The sequence below is a fragment of the Thalassophryne amazonica genome, chromosome 9, assembly GCF_902500255.1.
Source record: "Thalassophryne amazonica chromosome 9, fThaAma1.1, whole genome shotgun sequence".
Lineage (NCBI taxonomy): Eukaryota > Metazoa > Chordata > Actinopteri > Batrachoidiformes > Batrachoididae > Thalassophryne > Thalassophryne amazonica.
In genome coordinates this window covers 111,769,754-111,791,395 of record NC_047111.1, presented here as the reverse complement: position 1 = coordinate 111,791,395, position 21,642 = coordinate 111,769,754, and the positions used below count along the sequence as shown (strand labels likewise).

Below are 21,642 nucleotides of genomic sequence, written 5' to 3'. Positions count from 1 at the left end.
ACTCAATAAGCGTTTGGGAACTGAGGACACTAATTGTTGAAGCTTTGTAGGTGGAATTCTTTCCCATTCTTGCTTGATGTACGACTTCAGTTGTTCAACAGTCCGGGGTCTCCGTTGTCGTATTTTGCGCTTCATAATGCACCACATATTTTCAATGGGCGACAGGTCTGGACTGCAGGCAGGCCAGTCTAGTACCCGCACTCTTTTACTAGGAAGCCACACTGTTGTAACACGTGCAGAATGTGGCTTGGCATTGTCTTGCTGAAATAAGCAGGGACGTCCCTGAAAAAGACATTGCTTGGATGGCAGCATGCTCCAAAACCTGGATGTACCTTTCAGCATTGATGGTGCCATCACAGATGTGTAAGTTGCCCATGACATGGGCAAATTACACATCCCCATACCATCACAGATGCTGGCTTTTGAACTTTGTGCTGGTAACAATCTGGATGGTCTTTTTTCTCTTTTGTCTGGAGGACATGACGTCCATGATTTCCAAAAACAATTTGAAATGTGGACTCATCAGACCACAGCACACTTTTCCACTTTGTGTCTGTCCATTTCAAATGAGCTCAGGCCCAGAGAAGGTGGCTGTGTTTCTGGATGTTGTTGACGTATGGCTTTCGCTTTGCATGGCAGAGTTTTAACTTGCACTTGTAGATGTAGCGACAAACTGTGTTAACTGACAATGGTTTTCTGAAGTGTTCCTGAACCAACGTGGTAAAATCCTTTACATCAGGGGTGAGCAACTTGTTCCAGAAAGGGCCAAGAGGGTGCAGGTTTTCTTTGTAGCCACTGACTCCACCAGGTGATTTCACTGATTATCACTTTGAGCAGATGGGATCAGTTAATCAGTGAAATCACCTGGTGGAGTCAGTGGCTACAAAGAAAACGTGCACCCTCTTGGCCCTTTCTGGAACAAGTTGCCAATCCTGCTTTACACAATGTCTGTTTTTAATGCAGTGCTGCCTGAGGGATCGAAGGTTACAGGCATTCAATGTTGGTTTTTGGCCTTGCCGCTTGCGTGTAGAAAATTCTCCAGATTCTCTGAATCTTCTGATTATATTATGGACTGTAGATGATGGAATCCCTAAATTCCTTGCAATTGAACATTGAGAAACATTGTTCTTAAACTGTTGGACTATTTTTTTTTTCATGCAGTTGTTCACAAAGTGGTGATCCTCGCCCCATCTTTGCTTGTGAATGGCTAAGACTTTTGGGGATGCTCCTTTTTATACCCAATCATGACACTCATAATTAGTGTCCTCAGTTCCCAAACGCTTATTGAGTGTTGTTAGAAGGAAAGGTGATGTAACACAGTGGTAAACATACCACTGTCCCAGCTTTTTTGAAACATGTTGCAGGCATCCATTTTAAAATGAGCAAATATTTGCACAAAAACAACAAAGTTTATCAGTTTGAACATTTAATATCTTGTCTTTGTGGTGTATTCAGTTGGATATAGATTAAAGAGGATTTACAAATCATTGTATTCTGTTTTTTATTTACATTTTACACAACGTCCCAACTTCATTGGAATTGGGGTTGTAAATAAACTCTAAGACATATTCAGTGACTTGGAAATGTTCATGTATCCATCCCCTGACTTGTCTGAAGAAAACTAACCAATTGTTTACAGGTATTATACCAAAGTGGCCCATTACTTATGCAACCCATCACCTTGACTTTTACCATTTTAATTAATTTATATCAAGTTGTAGAGATTTGCTTTCCGTTTGAGCTTAAGGAAGATAATGTTAGAATTTTTTATATTGAGAAGCCTGATTTGGTTTCAGTATGTGAGATGGCATTAATAAATGAAAATGTGTGAAATAGCAAGGGGCCCAATACTTTGAGAGGGCACTGTAAGTGCTCACAGGGTCAATAAATTACTTTCAGTTCACAATCAGGTATTTATTTGTAAACAGTACTGAATTCTACTCAAATATTGTATCATCAGGTCAAGAATATTTTTCCATAACATAGTGTATGAAGTAATTTAGCTATGAATTTAATGTAGTAAGAGAAAACTACTTATTTTCTCTTCATAATGCTGACACAAACTTCAGGCAGAACATTTGGTGCACTTGCATAGTAACAAGAAGGTCCCTGATTTGGGTCACCAGTGCCACAACTGGAGTTGCTTGAATCTTCGACTGGACTGGGTTGCTTGACGCGAGGACATTTCGCTTCAAGTCGCAGAAGCTTCCTCAGCTTGCTCTGGTGGTCTGACTTCTGTCTGACCCTTGTCGAAAAGAACAAACAGAAGCCACAAAAGCTGGAGTTTTAAACCTAACCAGACGCCTCCTACCGAGAGGCACACTGCTATTGGCTAGTGATTAAACAATTGCTTTAATTAGCGCCTATTGTGCTCTAGTTAGCACCCTCCTAATGACAGGGTAGCTGTCCTTCCTAACGACAGGACTGACGCCTCTCCTGATGATGTGAATGACTTCTCGACAAGTGTCAGAAGTCAGACTACCAGAGCAAGAATTTTAGCTGAGGAAGCTTCTGCAATTTGAAGCAAAACGTCCTCGCATCAAGCAACCCAGTCCAGTCGAAGATTCAAGCTTCTTTACTATGGAAACCACCTGAACAACTGAGAGCCAACACAGAAACAACTGGAGTTGCTTCAGAAAAGGCACCTGGGGAAAAAAAAGACTGTGCCAAATTAATGTGGATCAATATGAAATCTGATGTGGTGACCCAAAGCAAAAATGGAAGAAGCCAAAAGAAATTCATGTTTCGAGTTGATTTAGTCCATAGGCCAAATAGGTTTTTGGTACCACTTAAGGGGAGAATCCAGCCTCAGTGTACCATGGCATACACAAAAATGTGATAACCATCCCAGGGTGGTAGTTATAGCCCAGGTAGGGGTCAATGAAACATTACATAGGAGTCAAAATTAAAAAATGCTCCAGTCATATTGAAAACTATATCACATTTGTCTGAACATAAAGATTCCAAAAAGGTAAAGTTTGGACTAACTATGACTGAATGCTATGGGGTCAAAACAACAAAAATGGTGACAAAGGTCCATTTCAGTTTACAGGGGTCAAAAGTTGAAGTTGCTTCAATTTTGGTAAAAAAAAAAAAGAGGCAAATTATTGGTTGAGTTAATTGGGGTTTTAAAAAGTAATAGTTTGCACCATGTATCATCCTTAGTTATCTCATTACAGGGTAATGTCATGTCATAGTGTACAAATAATGAATGTTTGAGTTCAGTGGTACAAATGTTTAATGAGGTGAAAGATCGAACGTATCATTCAACGAGGTAAAGCAAAGTGAATAATAATTCTTTCAATGGATAACGAAAAAAACATTCATTATTTATTTTATATAACTGCGAAAACAGATCTTTGTCATTTGATATTTTATTAATTCGTAAACGGAAAAAGGGACTTACATTTTGGTGTTCGTCACCGGTGCTTTGATGGCAACAGTCCAACACAAACTTTAAATAGGAGTCCAAAATTGTTCTCAGTCTTCTGTGATGGAGTCCACTAACGACGTGTACAGACTGCTGTCTGCTTTCCTCACTGCAGTGAAAAATCGCATCAGACATTTGTCCAGCTTTTCATCATCTTCATCCTAACAGCTCTTCATGCCTTCAGACAGCTTATGGCTTAGTGGATTTGTTTTGTTGTGTTGGAAGAATTAGCACTGTCCGTTAGCTCCTTCAAATCGTCAACCACCAGCAAAACAAACTCTGCCATGTTTAGCTAAACGCCGCCCCCAGTAGTGTGAGCATGCGCGGTGGTTGGGGCGTGCAATAGCACTTTCTAATCCAATTACATTTTTTTCTGCAAATCTGATTGGTTAATCGTATGAGATTTCAGACCATAAAATATCGCGTGGACGGTGGCAAAATATTAAAACCGTTTCACATTTAATGTATTACCCCGCGCCCTGACCGTGCGCGCTGCTACGCAGATGTAAATAATGGCACTGAACAGCTGAGAGCGAGAGAAAGTGGCGTAGCGATAATGATGGAGAAATGGGTGAATTTAAGCTACCATACGAAAGTATTGATGTTTATTCTGATACAGAATTATTCAATGCAGTTGACGAGATGGAGAAATCTGTGGGTCTGCTCACAGAATTTCCATTTTGGCATGAAGACGCTGCTGCGGTAAGCTTTGATGAGCTGACCACACCCTTTGACAACGACTCGCCAACTGAATTACTTACAGAAAAATAAACTGTGCAAATGTTAGAATTGGATTAGAATGGAAATAACCCCCTTGTCTGATGATTTGCGGACGATAATGCTGGATTACGGTGGCAAAAAGCCGTTTTTAAAACTCAGTTTGCCACCGTAATCCAGCATTAACGTCTGCAAATCATCAGATTTATTATTCCCTAATTTCATATAGCACCAAAATTACACGGCAAAAAGCGCTTTTGCACGGTAAGTAAAACACAATGGCAAATGGTATGAATAATCCATGTCATGTGACATACAAGCAACCAATCAAATGACAAGGATCCACTCAGCCATTATATAAAATCCAATGGATGTCAACATTGTTTATTTACTTTGGAGACCAAGTACTCAACACAGTCAAAACTATTCCGTTTATTAATTCTATTAGCTCAACTAATAATTTGCATCACTTTTCACCAAAAATGAAGTAACTAACTTTTGATCCCTGTACAAACTGAAATTGACTTTTGTGACCATTTTGTTTTTAGCACATAACTCCCTAACATTTAGTCATAGTTAGTACAAACTATACATTTTTGGAATTTTTATGTTCAGACAAATAATGTGGTATAGTTTTCACCATGACTGGAGCATTTTTAAATTTTGACCTCTGTATAACCCTTCATTGACCCCTACCTGGCTGTAGCTGTCACCATGAGGTGGCTATGATATATTTTTAGATATGTCATGGTACACTCAGGCTGGATTCCAAGTGTTGTTATCACATTAAGTGGTACTGATTAGGTCAAAATTGATGACTGGTTCATGGACTAATTATCACAGGAGTAATGGAGTCAGTCAGTGAGTCAGTCTGCAGAATTTCCACAAGTTACTCCATAAACCTGCAGCATATTCATCTCTGGAAGTTTGGGTTCTGATCAACCAGGTGAGGTCCAGTGACACTTGTTTTGAGCAATGTTAATATACAGTAGTGTTCAGAATAATAGTAGTGCTATGTGACTAAAAAGATTAATCCAGGTTTTGAGTATATTTCTTATTGTTACATGGGAAACAAGGTACCAGTAGATTCAGTAGATTCTCACAAATCCAACAAGACCAAGCATTCATGATATGCACACTCTTAAGGCTATGAAATTGGGCTATTAGTAAAAAAAAAAAAAAAAAAAAAAAGTAGAAAAGGGGGTGTTCACAATAATAGTAGTGTGGCATTCAGTCAGTGAGTTCGTCAATTTTGTGGAACAAACAGGTGTGAATCAGGTGTCCCCTATTTAAGGATGAAGCCAGCACCTGTTGAACATGCTTTTCTCTTTGAAAGCCTGAGGAAAATGGGACGTTCAAGACATTGTTCAGAAGAACAGCGTAGTTTGATTAAAAAGTTGATTGGAGAGGGGAAAACTTATACGCAGGTGCAAAAAAGTATAGGCTGTTCATCTACAATGATCTCCAATGCTTTAAAATGGACAAAAAAAAAAAAAAAAAACAGACACGTGGAAGAAAACGGAAAACAACCATCAAAATGGATATAAGAATAACCAGAATGGCAAAGGCTCACCCATTGATCAGCTCCAGGATGATCAAAGACAGTCTGGAGTTACCTGTAAGTGCTGTGACAGTTAGAAGATGTCTGTGTGAATCTAATTTTCTCTTTTTGCTCTGTATGCACCACTCTGCATTTAATCATTAGTGATTGATCTCTGCTCCCCTCCACAGCATGTCTTTTTCCTGATTCTCTCCCCTCAGCCCCAACCAGTCCCAGCAGAAGACTGACCCTCCCTGAGCCTGGTTCTGCTGGAGGTTTCTTCCTGTTAAAAGGGAGTTTTTCCTTCCCACTGTCACCAAGTGCTTGCTCACAGGGGGTCGTTTTGACCGTTGGGGTTTTTCTGTGATTATTGTATGGCTTTTGCCTTGCAATATAAAGCACCTTGGGGCAACTGTTGTGATTTGGCACTATAAAAATAAAATTGATTTGATTTTGATTTATTTGCAGGAATCCCCCGCAAAGTCCCTCTGTTAAAAGATGTGCAGAAGAGGTTACAATTTGCCAAAGAACACATCAACTGGCCTAAAGAGAAATGGAGAATATTTTGTGGACTGATGAGAGTAAAATTGTTCTTTTTGGGTCCAATGGCCGCAGATAGTTCGTGAGACGACCCCCAAACTCTGAATTCAAGCCACAGTTCACAGTGAAGACAGTGAAGCATGGTGGTGCAAGCATCATGATATGGGCATGTTTCTCCTACTATGGTGTTGGGCCTATATATCGCATATCATGGATCAGTTTGGATATGTCAGAATACTTGAAGAGGTCATGTTGCCTTATGCTGAAGAGAACATGCCCTTGAAATGGGTGTTTCAACAAGACAATGACCCCAAGCACACTAGTAAACAAGCAAAATCTTGGTTCCAAACCAACAAAATTAATGCCTCCCAGATGTGAAGAAATCATGAAAAACTGTGGTTATACAACTAAATACTAGTTTAGTGATTCACAGGATTGCTAAAAAAGCAGTTTGAACATAATAGTTTTGAGTTTGTAGCGTCAACAGCAGATGCTACTATTATTGTGAACACCCCCTTTTCTACTTTTTTTTTTACTAATAGCCCAATTTCATAGCCTTAAGAGTGTGCATATCATGAATGCTTGGTCTTGTTGGATTTGTGAGCATCTACTGAATCAACTTGTACCTTGTTTCCCATGTAACAATAAGAAATATACTCAAAACCTGGATTAATCTTTTTAGTCACATAGCACTATTATTCTGAACACTACTGTATAAAGACAGACAGGTCAGTCAGGTTGCTTGTGAGGTTGTCATTAATCGCCACTGGAGGCCGCTGTTCCTGAAAAACATTAAAACGAAGTTTTTCTTGCTTTCACTGAATGTCTCATGTTTAACTTAATGTTTACTGATGGATCTGTATATTCTAGGCTTTTAGTTTTCTAGATGTTTGCACAGTCCCTCGTTTGTAAGAATTTAATAACGCCCTTGTTTTCATTGAAAGTTAATCTGAAGAGGATTTTTTTTTAACTACTGCATTGTATTATAAAGAGCATATGCTTGTTTGGTCAAAGCTGCTGAAATTATGGTTTTCAGAGGGGTTCCTGTGATCACTCCATAGTTTCAGTTACATGATCAGTTACAAATGATTATATTACTCAGTGTGCTTTTGTTAGAATATGTTTAAATGCTATAAAGGTTTAGATAATTTTTCACTCTATCCATTTTTTAAATGGTTGGCTCATCTATATGAACTTTCTTGTATTCATCCTGAGACTTCTTTCATGCCCCTGGTGTAGATTTATCACAGTACTGACTTGGTCAGAGAGGTGTATTTATACTGCACTGAAATGAAATCCATGTGACCTCTCGAACATGACTGTCAGTTGTGCCACATTATAAATGCTTGCGCAGTTGTTTACCCCCAATGTTTTAAACTAAAAAATTCCATATTTATCTAATTTTGAAAAGGGTCATTTGTTCATCTGGTGTAATTAAGACAAAACCAGTTGTTAGTAGAAAAACATGTTTTTACTGTGATCAGCAGGTCTGAATGTCATTAACTCTCCAAGGCTGATAATTACTATGACCATGCATAGCTTTAGTTCATATTTGTGCTTTGCTGTGGCTTTGACATCTGATTTTTAAAAATAAAGACAAAGGTAGACTACATTCTTTACTATCACACAAGTGTATTGCAATGTGGAAACAGAGATACATGGAAAAAAGTACAGAAACGGGGTGATAACCTGTGAGCTATCCATGGTGCTGAAATGTTTTTACAGGGAAGAGTTTTTTAAATGTCAAATCCAGTGATTTCTCGTGGAATACGTCAAACAATACCATTTGTTTCATTCTGAAAACATATCAAATATTGTCATTAATGGGGGAGGGGTCCATTCAATTGAACTACATATCAAAACATTTGAAGTATTTAATATGGCTGGGAATTGATGGTATTAAAATATGGTTTGGGTTTTAGCAGAGGAAATGTTCAAATTAATAAAGTTCTATGCCACTTAAATGTAGTTTAAGTTGTTTTGGTCAGCTTGTATGTTTTGCATGCAGTTTAGTATGTGCTCAATTATACAACTCTGTATTCCATCCAGTTTTTTTTTAAGCCATCCAGTACAACACAGCTGCAGATGACTTGATTGTAAGAATGTTTTTACATACAATCTGACCACATCCCCAAAAGTATGCATTTTTAAAAGTGAAACCAGTCATGGAGAATACTATTTTTCATTAGTCTGTCTTGTGCATGAATATTATATACCCTAGGGGATGAACAAATAGATATAGAGGGAAATGAAAGTGTTTCACAATGAAACGGCGTTAACTACCAACCAATTTTTATTGGTTTGTTCCTAACAATCATTACACAAGTACAGCTATTAACAAATAAAGGAAAAAAAAATGCACACTTGTACTTAATAGATACCTAAACCCCACATGAATATTGCTGCTGGTATGCATTTGACATCAAAATAAATGTAGTTTCTTGGCATTTATAAAGCCATTATCAAGTTTGTTGTATAATGTTACACAACTTGTATGCTTGAAAACAAATTCATATTTTGTTTAAACCATCCTTACACTGTACCATTACACACTGCATATAGAAAGATTGAAAACCCTTTTCACAGCTGCTGTACAAATTTATTGCGATGCTATCACAGAACAGAGACACAACCAACACGCAATGCACAATTCTGACAGGGTGAGTTCCAGTACCAAGGACTTTTAGGGCCACCGATCAGATTTGGTAAGAAAACTGTGGCTACAAGAGTTAAACAGAATCAAAGCTTACAAACGATCTAAAACACTGTTGTTCATTAAAAACAAAACAATAAGTGCCCCATCACTTTAAAAAAAAAAAAAAACTCTCCCTTATAAAAGCATACGGAATGTAATCCTTTTGAACAAGCTCTGAAATCTGTCCTGCCCCATCCCCTTTCTTCACATTTTGAATCAAAATGAAAACCACTGACAGTAACAACTATTATGATCATGTAGAACTGTGAGATGTGATGAAATTTCCATTGCCAAATGTATTTTATTCTTTCATTTAAAAAAAGTGTTCTCTACAATCACGCTACTAAAAAAAAAAAAAACAAAACAAAAAAAACCAAAAAAAAAAAAACCTGTATTTAGAAAATAGTAGATAAAAATATTCCCCTGAATTGTACAAGAAAAGAGGTACAGGGAGCACTGATAGATGTGGTTTGAGAGATGTTATTCTGCTGCTTCGTTGTTCTGTTCAGCTTCGTTTGTAGCTGCTCCCTAAATATAGAAAAGATAAATAAGAATCAAAGTTGCATTTACCAATGCAGTCATTACATGTCTGTTTTTGTTTCTACAGATTATACTTTACATGACAGGCTGATAATAGCATAGTTTTTGTTTGCATTACCCCTTCCTCAGCTTTGGTTTCACCATTCTCAGCAGGTGTCTCTTTTCCCTCAGGCTTGGTCTTCTCCACCTCTTTTGCCTTCTTAGGCTTACCAGGTCCCTTCTGCTGTGAATAAATAAAACTAAATGTAATAATCTGGTCAGACCCTCGTGATGATATCTGTGAGTCTGATAAACACATGAATCAGGATAGGGTTCCCACCTTTCCTTTAGCTTTGGGCTCTGGCTTCTGTGTAGGTTTCTGTGGAGAAGAGATGTTTTAATCTTTCTCAGAATGCAGAGTGAGAAGCTTGTTTACTACTGATCTCAACTCTACTTACGTCTTTCAACCTGGGAGATCTCCTCTGGGGCTGTTGAACAAGCAAATAAAGACAATTTTAAATTGCTGGCTCTCATGTACCAGCACCTGGTGGACAGACTTGATGTTTCATTGACTTTCTAGGAGACATAAATCACATGTAGTCTAAAAAATAGTTTTTCTTACCTCAGAGTCTTCCGTAAGTGTCTGTAAGAGAAAAATAAATAAATTCAGATTAAAGTTCTATAGTAATCTTCTACTGTAAGCAGGGGCATTAGCTTCTGGTTATGCAACTCCAAAGTAGGCGTTTCTAGAAAGGATAAAAGCATATGGCTACACATCCACCTTCACTAAAGACTTGTTTCTGTGTGGGCAAAATGACCGAATTATGTAGCACAGTGAGCACAAACATTTAGCCCAGCAGTGCACATAACATTTAAAAACCTCAGTCCAAACTCATCAGTCTGTATGTTATAGCTGGACAATTAGCTTCACCATGAAGCCCACTGATGCAATTTGTCTTTGTTGGATGCTGAATAGAACAATCTAAAAACTTACTGACCAGATTTTCAAACAACTTGGTGCAACAGTCAAATTTTGATCAGAATTCAATTTGACGTGATCTAAAAAGGGGGTTGAGCCAATGAGTGTAAAACAATTTGTATTGCAAAGATATTCCATTAATGTTTTAGTAAGAATTCATCTACATGGACAGAACCACTACATTTATTTATTTTACAAGTAGCATATATGCTAGTACAAAGTACAGACCAGGCGCTGACTGTAGCCTTCAAACAACAAATTCATTATATGGCTGCACACCCCTAAACCAGCCAGCAGGTGGCAGATGGGTATATGGTAATTTACATGAGCAAAACAAAGTTGCTTTTTTGATTAATTTGGTGCATCAAAGTGAACCTTAATTTATCATCATCAAATGCTCTTAATTTATAGAGTTGCAAAAGGACAGGATTTATTGCTTTAGTTATTGGTTATACAAAGCTGGCTGGGGTGGATTACCCCACATTATTTACCTTTCCTGTTACCAGTGCAGGAAAATTTTATGATGTAGTTTTCTAAAACTTTGAAAATGTTATTATCCCCCCCGCCTCCAAAAGTGCCCAATAGTATTTATGCCAGAATTATCTAATTTTTAATTCACTTATTTTTTTTCAATAATGAATGAATGAATGGTTTATTCAGCACGCACGCACAGACAAAATCTCTCATTTACAAAACAAGTCAAGCGAAAACAAAAATTAAAACATATAGAACAAAACTCAAACAATTTACCAATTTAGTGCTGCTGAAAGGGTGTGGGCAGAAGCAAAAGCTTATAAATGCCCACCCCATACATCAATTTCTGTGTACAAAAAAAAAAAAAAAAAAAAAAAAAAAAAAAAAAAAAAAATTCCAGTCAGCAATGTAACGCAGTGAAACATACAAAGTAATACAACAAACAAACAAACAAAAAAAATAGCCACACAGTCAATTTACTTAATTACGTAAACTATAACAAGTTAATGTATTATTTTTATAGTCTTTTAAAACAAGCCAATGTACTGGATACTTTAATACAATCTAAACAGTCATTCCACACTCTAACACTTTACAGAAATGCAATGACTTTTAGCAGTAGTTCGAATCTTTCTTCTATCAAACACCAAAGATCCACGCAAACTATAACTGGACTCTCATTTTAAACAGCTCCTAATAGGCAAGAGTCCATTTTTAACTTTATACATTATCTGTATTGTAAAATAATCAACCAAGTCATAAAATTTCAAAAACTGAAGACGAACAAGCAGTGAATTTGTTGGTTCACGATATGTTTTTTTTTTTACTCATCACTCTTATAGCTTTTTTTGTAACAGAAATATTGGATTAGTATTTGTTTTATATGTATTTCCCCAAACTTCAATGCAGTAAGTCATATAAGGGACAAGTAAAGAGTGATACAATGAAACCAACAGATGTTGGGGGAGAAAGTATTGTACTTTGTATAAGATAGCAATAACTTTTGATATTTTAGACTCAATATGTTTTATATGAGTTTTCCAACTAAGCTTGTCATCAACAAAAACTCCAAGAAATTTAGTTTGAGATAACAATTTCAATACCATTCAACAATAATTTACTGCTTAAATTTCTAGGCTTATTTCCAAATATAATGCACTTAGTTTTACCGAAATGAAGTGATAATTTATTAGAGTCAAACCAGTATTTAAATTTTTGCAGTTCCCTCTCCACCAAGTCCAAGAGCTGTCCCAAATTATCGCCACTACCAATCACAGTTGTATCATCAGCAAATAAAATACAACTCAAAGACTTAGAAACCAAACCTATATCATTAATATACAGCAAAAACAATAATGGCCCAAGAACTGACCCCTGGGGCACTCCACATGTAATCCTCAAAATTTCTGATTTTATCCCACCAAGGTGAACACACTGATATCTATTACGTAAATAACTAGCTATCCAGTTAAAGGCCAGTCCTCTAATACCATACATCTGTAATTTTTCCAATAATACGGTATGATCAATCGTATCAAATGCTTTCTGTAAATAAATTAAAAAAAAAACCCTAACAGTGTATTGCTTCTTCTCTATTGCATTTGTAATTTGTTCCACAAAATCTATTAAAGCCAAAGAAGTTGTTCGATTTTTTCCTGAAACCATACTGCTGTTCATTAAGTATATGATGTTTTTCTATAAAATCGTCCAACCTCTTTACAAATACTTTTCCAGAATTTTAGAAAACTGTGGTAACAAAGAGATTGGCCTATAATTTGAAAAAACATGTTTACCGCCAGATTTAAACAACTGTATCACCTTAGCAATTTTCATTCTGGAAGGAAATTTCCCAGTCATACGTGACAGGTTACAAATATATGTTAAGGGTTTGATAATACAGTCAATAATGTTCTTAATCAAAACATATCAAAGATATCAATGTCAGTTGATTTTTTTTCCCCTTAATTTCATGAACTATGTTAAAAATGTATTTTTTATCCATTTCTCTAATAAACATTGAATCCTGAATTTTATTAATTTAAAGTTGTCCATAGAACACTTTGCCGTAGTTACAACTGAATTTGATACATTTTTTACCAACATTAACAAAATAATCATTAAAATAATCAGCAATAATTTTATTTCCTTTTACAATTTTATCAGTCTATATAAAAGTAAGATGGATAATCTTTAACAACTTTTTTCTTTTTGTATATATAAGTATAATAATCACATTTCTTTGTCAATTACAGCCATATTATATGTTTAGGAACAGTACAAGATATAAGCTCAGGGCTCATTTTAAAGTTGTGAAATTTTAATGTTACACTCCTTTTCACAGCATTTGGTAAAATTGTTGGACCTGTTGGAGTTTAATTTATTTTGGGGTGGATTCATATTAAAGGGTGGAACCACAAAATTTACATTGAATTTGATCTTTTTTTCTCCATCATACCAGAATGTGATACGCTTCAACAGATTATCATAAAGGGAGAGGAGGTTAGAAAATTTTACACACTCTTCAACACTGCAATATTGGACAAAGGTCCACCACATTCAGAGGGACATGGGTAGCATGTTCCTCTGCAAAACAATTTTTTAAATTGAACAATTAACAACTATATAAAATGGAAAAAAAACTATTAACAGCTCTTAAACCACATTACACTTGGGTTTGTAATTATAAATTCTGGTAAGATATTCCATGAACAAGGAACTATATTATTGAAAAAAAAAAAAAAAACTTTTATATTTACATTTTTGGTTTCTAAACTACAATTCTCTTGCACCCTTGGCATTCCTGTTTTAAAACAAATGTATCAAATACTGCAGTTTTATAAATCTGGATTAAATCTCCTAATTCTAAATTATTCTACTGCAATATTTTAATGTAAATTACATTAAACTCATAATTCAAATTGCCACTCTTGGGAGCAATTTAGTTGCTCTTTTCCATACTACAGTAAAACAAGACTGTACCTGCCTACTGGTAACATAAAAGTGACGGAACATCACCATTATTGTGCTAAATTTAATCTGGAAGAATTTTTCCTGCCCAGAGTTGGAGTCCAGCAATTAATTCATTATTTTTCACTGCTATCAAATGTTGGAAAGACTTACCAAATCTTATCAAATTAATAACACACATGAGAAATCTTAAAAGGCAGGCTGAGGTTTAGCTATCTGAAAAGGCCAAATGAAATGCAAATTAATTAATGTTCATTAATACTGTAATGATGGAGTACCCAATTTTATCATGTTTTAGATTTTGGACATGTTTGTACCCAATTATTTTTTAATCACACACACTTCATGCATTTTTTACTATATATATTCCCTTTCAGTTTTATCCATCTTTTTTTTTTTAAATCTCCTGTAACCGTAACAAAAATAAAAACCTTAATCATTAACTTATCCTTTGATCAGCATTTAAGTTATCTACAGGTGATTCAGTATGTTATTTTATATTTATTCAGGGGTTTACTTGTGTTCAGATGTGATTTTATAATGTTTTTAGTCTGTAACATATCATACAAGTATACTTTTGAGCTATTTTTGTGTACGAGTTTCTTTTTCCATATTTATTTTATGTACCAGGTGCCTGGCACTAGATCAAATACGATACCTTTTTAAAATATATATATATAGCAACACTGTTAGAAAGATTTAAATGTGATTTATTTGTGACCCCTGAGTTCATTTGACACTTGTTGGTATCTCAAAATGGCGGGCACCGCCACACAAAATCCCCGGATTTACCGACGTCACCGTGCAGTCGCGCTCCCGCCGCTGATGTGCGGTGGAGGAGGGGCATGCCCCACCCCCTCCGGACACATTCATTGGTAATAAATGAGAGAAATCGTTCCCTGCGCGGCGAATGCTCCCGCCAAGCGTTTGAAAGACAAACTCCGAGATGCTCAGCGATTGTCGGTGCGTGGAGCAGATTCAGAATCTACCACAAACCCCCCAGCAACAGGAGCAGCGCTGACGAGGCCGTTGCATAACCTCCGAGTGGCATCATGAGAGCCGACAATACGGAGGACGGTGTGCAAAAAAAAAAAAAGACGGAAGTCTTCGAAGAAATGCATAAGATAAATACACCAAAAATAACACTGAAAACAAGAACTATACGGCTGAACTTTAACCTTTTTTTTTTTTTTTCATAAAAATAGAGTTGGCGCATTTTCGAGCGCTGAAACTAGTGTGTCGAGCCTGTTTGAAATAATCAATAAAACGCCAACTTTCTCTGCACAAATTCTCACAAACCCTGTTTAAAAAAATGCAAATATATTAAAAATAAATCCGACAGTTAAAAATACTACACAAAGATAATCTCAGCTCGACAGATCCTATAGAACGACACATTTGACTCAAGTCTAAAAAAAAAAAAAAAAAAACTGCAAGCACTACATGCAACGTTAGCGATGTTTCAACTAGAGCGATTTTCGTTTTTTTAGTAAAAGATTTTTAAAAACAGTTTAACAACTCTTGGCTGTAAGATCACATCACAGTTGTGGAAATGTAACTAAATGCATGAAAAATATACGTGTACTCACTTTGGTCCTTTTAGGCATGGTGGTTTTGTATTTTAAAAATGGAAAAACGAAACGGCGGCGCTAAAGAGAGGCGGAAATATTGTGCATAAAGCTGTGGCGGTACAGTCTAATACAGCGCAGCGAGACGATAATGTTCCATTGGAAATAAAACTAGCTCAAACCGGATTGGATTCTCACCCGCCCTCTCCTGCTGAAGCCTCTATAATTCTTGCGTGATGGACACGGCTTTGTCCCGCCTCCACTTCCACGTGATTGGACGAGACTGTTGTCGGCGACGCGATTTCAAATTTGGACCTCTACCTGTGTGGACACGTCATACGTCAATCAGCGAATCTTCGAGGACTGTTTGTCTTTCTGTGTGGCCATCTGCTGTGAGGCAAATTTGTAAATCTGCCTTTCACTTCGGACAGAAATGCGTTTGTTTCCGATTTTTAGCACAGCATCACGATAAATTGGAGTGGTGTCTCTGTTTTTTGTGGTAAAAGCAGGCACAGTTTGTGTTTTTAAATCAGCTTTCGGGCAGAAAGATTTTGGCGGTATCTTGAGAGGGGCGTGTGCTCCCTAAACCCAGTCTTTTGTATTTTCAGGTTGAGGAAAATGGCGACAGATTATTAGTCCAACCTTCCTTCAGTCACCTCCACCGGTTTCTTTCTGAGTGTACTGCAGTCCAAACAAGTGGAAATAACCACTTTGTGCTGAAGTCATTCAGCATGGAGACATTAAAAGAACACAAACAAAGCTGTGTTCCCCCATATTTTCCTATTTTATGAATGTTCCAGAAAACGATGCTACTTTATCCAGAATCCCTGTTAAAAAAAAAAAAAAAAGTGAAATCTGTCAGCTTCTCTGTTCTTACTTTTTTGTTCTTTCATTGGTTGTTTTTAAATATTTTTTACTCTGCATTCAGGGTCCTGGATACTGGCACAATTTTTGTAATTTTGTGACTGTAAAACAACAAAATTGACCAAAAATGACACAAGATGATATTGTAGTTCAGACTTTTTGCTATAATTCAAAAGTTTTAGCAAAAAATATGGCCATAACAATTTAGGAATTACTGCCATTTTTAAACATTCTCCATTTTCAAATGCCACAAGTAATTGGACATAGGTCATCACTTTTGTAGCCAGTTTTCATAGAAAAGTCAAGAGATGGATATCGGAGCATTTCCATACATACATCCATCATTTATGAAATACACATAACTATAATAAATCTATCTCGGGTATACGGTGCATCCAGAAAGTGTTCACAGCACTTCACTTTTTTTCCACAGTTTTTTTTTATGTTACAGCCTTATTCCAAAATGGAGAAAATAAATTTTTCCCTGTACTCACAACACCCCGTAATGGCAACATGGAAAAAATGTTTTGTTTTGGTACAAATTTATTAAAAATAATAATAAAAACAACTAAGAAATCACATGTACATAGGTATTCACACACTTTGTTCAATACTTTGTTGATGCACCTTTGGCAGCAATTACAGCCTCAAGTCTTCTTGAATATGATGCCAAAAGCTTGGTGAACCTATTTTTGAGCAGTTTTACCCAGTTGTAGCGGCTCTCAAGCTTCATCAGTTTGGATGGGGAGCGTCGGTGGACAGCCATTTTCAGATCTCTCCAGACTTGGATTCAGATCTGGGCTCTAGCTAGGCCAATCAAGGACATTCACAGAGTTGTCCTGGAGCCACTCCTTTGATATCTTTGCTGTGTGCTTAGGGTCATTGTCCTGCTGAAAGATGAACCTTCACCCCAGTCTGAGGTTCCTGCATTGATCTTTCCCTCATATAGTCTCCCAGTTCCTGCCACTAAAAAACATCCACACAGCATGTTGCCACCACCATGCTTCACTATGGGAATCTATTTGGTTTCCTCCAAATATGATGCCTGGCATTCATGTGAAAGAGTTCAATCTTTGTATCATCAGACCAGAGAATTTTGTTTCTCATGATCTGAGACCTCTTCAGGTGCCTTTTGGCAAACTCCAGGCACGCTGCAATGTGCCTTTTACTAAGGAGTTGCTTCCGTCTGGCCACTCTACCATACTGGCCTGATTGGTGGATTGCTGCAGAGACGGTTGTCCTTCAGGAAAGTTCTCCTCTCTCCACAGAGGAATGCTGGAGCTCTGCCAGAGTGACCATCAGGCTTTTGGTCACCTTCCTGACTATAGCCCTTCTTCCCCAATCGCTCAGTTTAGACAGGTAGCCAGATCTAGGAAGAGTCCTCGTGGATCTGAACTTCTTCCATTTATGGATGATGGAGGCCACTGTGCTCATTGGGACCTTCAAAGCAGCAGAAATGTCTATGTACCCTTTCCCAGATTTGTGCCTCAAGACAATTGTGTCTCGGAGGTCTACAGACAATTCCTTTGACTTCATGCTTGGTTTGTGCTCTGACATGTACTGTCAACTATGGGACCTTAGATAGGTGTGTGCCTTTCCAAATCATATCCAATCAAATTCATTTATTCCAGGTGGACTCCAGTTAAGCTGTAGAAACATCTCAAGGATGATCAGTGGAGGATGCACCTGAGATAAATTTTGAGCTTCATGGAGAAAGCTGCAAATACTTATGTGCATGTGATTGCTTAATTTTTTTTTTTTTAACAAAGCAGCAAAACATTTTCACATTCTCATTATGGGGTATTGTGTGCAGAGTTTTGAGGAAAGGCTGTAACAACAAAATGGGGAAAAGTGAAGCGCTGTGAATACTTTCCAGATGCACTGTAAAGTGCTCAAAAGTTGAGTGACAGCACAAGAAGAGAGGCTAATGAGGGAAGCCACCAAGGCCTTGTTCAGACTGACAGTAAAAATATAGTATGAAATCTGTTTTTCCCAAATATATTTGAAGCTTCATTTTTACAGTGGGGCCAAAAAATAGTCAGCCCCTGATTGTGCAAGTTCTCCTACTTAGAAAGATGAGATAGGTCTGTAATTTTCATCATAGGTACACTTCAACTATGAGAGACAAAACGAGAAAAAAAAAATCCAGGAAATCACATTGTAGGATTTTTAAAGAATTTATTTGTAAATTATGGTGGAAAATAAGTATTTGGCCACCCACAAACAAGCAAGATTTCTGGCTCTCACAGACCTATAACTTCTTTAAAAAGCTTTTCTGTCGTCCATCTGTTACCTGTATTATCTGTTGGAACAGTCAGACTCCAAACTCAACCATGGCCCAGACCAAAGAGCTGTCGAAGGACACAGGAAGAAAATTGTAGATGTGCACCAGGCTGGGAAGAGTGAGTCTACAGTAGTCAAGCAGGTTGGTGTGAATAAATCATCTGTGGGAGCAAGAAAATTTAAGAAAATTGAAGACATACAAGACCATTGATTTCTCCCTTGATCTGGGGCTCCACGGACGATGTCATCCCGTGGGGTCAAAATGATCATGAGAACGATGAACAAAAATCCCATAACTACACGGAGGGACCTGATGAATGACCTGCAGAGAGCTGGGACCAAAGTAACAAAGGCTACACACTACGCAGAGAGGGACTCAAATCCTGCAGTGCCAGGTGTGTCCCCCTGCTTAAGCCAGTATATGTCCAGGCCCATCTGAAGTTTGCCAGAGAGCATATGGATGATCCAGAAGAGGATTGGGAGAATATCATGTGGTCAGATGAAACCAAAATAGAACTTTTTAGTAGAAACTCAACGAGTCATGTTTGGAGGAAGAAGAATGCTGAGTTGCATCCCAAGAACACCATATCTACTGTGAAGCATGGGGGTGGAAACATCATGTTTTGGGGCTGTTTTCTGCAAAGGGGACAGGACGACTGATCTCTGTTAAGGGAAGAATGAACGGGGCCATGTATCATGAGATTTTAAGCCAAAACCTCCTTCCATCAGTGAGAGCATTGAAGATGCAACGTGGTTGGGTCTTCCAGCATGACAATGATCCCAAACACACCGCTCGGGCAATGATGGAATGGCTCTGTAAGAAGCATTTCAAGGTCCTGGAGTGGACTAGCCAGTCTCCAGTGTTGTGAAAAGTGTGATGACACAGACCCACAACAGGAGGCGTAAATGAATGGTCAATGGAAATGCAAAAGTAACAATTTAATGTTGTGAAAAGTGTACAACCGATACAGATACAATTTATACTACAGTCAATCACAAGTTGGTGCCGTGTGGGCAGGCTCGAGGATAGGAGATGCCCGTCCAGAGAAGAGTCGGAACCCACACGATTTCCACCGCCAACGGATCTGGAACACCCCGGAGCCGCCAAGTCCTGAGTCCCCAGGTGGCCACCATCTCCAGCTGTCAGATCGGGTACTGCTGGCAGGAAACAGAAACAATTAATAGTGGGTGTGAGTGAACACACCCAGTAAACAGTCAGCAAACGAGTCCTTCTTCGGGAGGAGAAAACACCTCCACCTCCTGTTTTCACAAGTCCTGAGTGTTACTGTGCAGACCCCAATCTCCACTTGTTGAGTACTGGAGTGCAGAGCGGGAACGCCAACTCCAATCAACTCCCTCCTACTCGGCTACAAATGGAAAAGCTGCAAACTCACAAAATCACTGAACAACAGCTACCAGCTCAGATGCAAAGGTACGTTACAACAAAGCTTAGCTGAGATACGTATGAAGACGGCTGAGAGTCTACCTGTACGGTTTAACGATTTCTCGGCAGAGGTGTGGTGTCTTCTCCAGGCTTTTATGGGTGAGGCATGATGAGTAGATGAGTGACAGCTGTCAAAGTTCCTGGTGCTCCTGGCGGCGACTGCGCCCTCTGGTGCCTGAAGCCCGCCTTCAGGCAGGGCGCCCTCTGGCGTTGGGCCAGCAGTACCTCCTCTTCGGGCGGCCCACACAACGCTCCAGACCTCAATCCCATAGAAAATTTGTTGAGGTAGTTGAAAGTCCATGTTGCCCAGCGACAGCCCCAAAACATCACTGCTCTAGAGGAGATCTGCATGGAGGAATGGGTCAAAATACCAGCTACAGTGTGTGCAAACCTGGTGAAGACTCACAGGAAACATTTGACCTCTGCCATCGCCAACAAAGGATATGTTACAAAGTATTGAGTTGAACTTTTTTGATTGTCCAAATACTTATTTTCCACCATAATTTACAAATAAATTCTTTAAAAATCCTACAATGTGATTTCCTGGATTTTTTTTTTTTCTCATTTTGTCTCTCATAGTTGAAGTGTACCTATGATGAAAATTACAGACTCTCTCATCTTTCTAAGTAGGAGAACTTGCACAATCAGGGACTGACTAAATACTTTTTGGCTCCACTATAGGTGATTTGAAATACGATTCAAAATGTATTTTTGTATCTCCATTTTGGTCTAAATGCTTTGATCTAACTCTGGGTGTGTTTTTTTTTTATGTCTGTGACGTTTCATGCCACTTAAAGTTGTGGTGACTGCCCCCCCCCCCAACCCCCCACTGTTCACAGGTGGGTGACAGCAAAATAAATGTTTTTTCTGTTGTCAAAGCTAGTTTTTTTCCAACTTCGCCTTTTGGCTAAAATAAGGCACTTTCTCAGTAGACGTGATCTTGAGACGGCCATTCATGCTTTCATCAGCTCCAGACTTGATTATTGTAATGCACTTTATTTGGGCATTAATCAGTCGTCTCTTGCACGTCTCCAGTTGGTGCAGAATGCTGTTGCTCATCTTTTAACAAACACTTTTAGACGTGAGCATATTAGGCCCGTCCTGTACTCACTCCATTGGCTTCCAGTTCGTTTTAGAATTGATTTAAAAAATTTAATGTTTGTTTTTAAAGCTATTTATGGCCTTGCACCTCCCTAATTTTAACTTTGCACACCTACAGTAGGACATTAAGGGCGTCTGGCCAGCTTTACTTTGTTCCAAGGTCAAGATATAAACGCTGGGGTAATCATGCTTTCGCGGTAGCCGGCCCCAGACTGTGGAACCAGCTCCGAACCAGGTACCTCTTGAGTTACGTACTATTCCTGACCTAGCACTTTTTAAATCTAAGTTAAAGACTTATTTATTTAAACTGGCTTTTAACACTTAGTGGGGAGGTGACATGTTCTGTTTTTTATGTGCTGTTTTAAAATTTTATTCTATATGTGTTTTATTTTTGTGAATTTGTGTTTTTAATGTTAAGCACTTTGGACACCAGTCGGTGCTGTAAAGCGCTTTATAAATAAATGTTGATTGATTGATTGATTGAATTAATGCACACATGCACAAGCTAACACTTACCTGTA

The 21,642-nt window shown here is 38.0% G+C and overlaps 1 protein-coding gene and 1 long non-coding RNA gene across 3 annotated transcripts; one reads left to right on the top strand and one right to left on the bottom strand.

Annotated features, from left to right (window-relative positions):
* The first annotated feature begins 1,510 nt into the window (after nt 1–1,510).
* On the top strand, nt 1,511–9,034 carry LOC117517838. Its single transcript, XR_004562867.1, has 3 exons — nt 1,511–1,521; nt 5,522–5,527; nt 7,114–9,034. It is a non-coding gene; the product is annotated as an uncharacterized LOC117517838 (long non-coding RNA).
* On the bottom strand, nt 8,503–15,638 carry si:ch73-1a9.3 (non-histone chromosomal protein HMG-14B). 2 transcript variants are annotated; one of them, XM_034178972.1, is made up of 6 exons: nt 15,451–15,638; nt 10,064–10,084; nt 9,900–9,929; nt 9,782–9,820; nt 9,581–9,682; nt 8,503–9,450 (listed from the first exon to the last, which is right to left on the bottom strand). In XM_034178972.1, exons 1-6 carry the CDS (start codon nt 15,466–15,468, stop codon nt 9,403–9,405), a joined length of 258 nt encoding a protein of 85 aa, XP_034034863.1. In that variant the 5' UTR covers nt 15,469–15,638; the 3' UTR covers nt 8,503–9,402. The 2 variants fall into 2 exon arrangements, with proteins under 2 accessions (XP_034034863.1, XP_034034862.1); XM_034178971.1 differs by having other exon boundaries at nt 9,581–9,685; nt 15,451–15,637.
* Between the last annotated feature and the right edge of the window lie 6,004 nt (nt 15,639–21,642).

What these genes read in the sequence shown, in the direction of transcription:
- si:ch73-1a9.3 (XM_034178971.1), bottom strand. An exon ending in GATCTCCCAGGTTGAAAGAC is followed by an intron (nt 9,821 to 9,899) that starts GTAAGTAGAGTT and finishes TCTTCTCCACAG; the next exon opens with AAACCTACACAGAAGCCAGA. An exon ending in AGCCCAAAGCTAAAGGAAAG is followed by an intron (nt 9,686 to 9,781) that starts GTGGGAACCCTA and finishes ATTTATTCACAG; the next exon opens with CAGAAGGGACCTGGTAAGCC.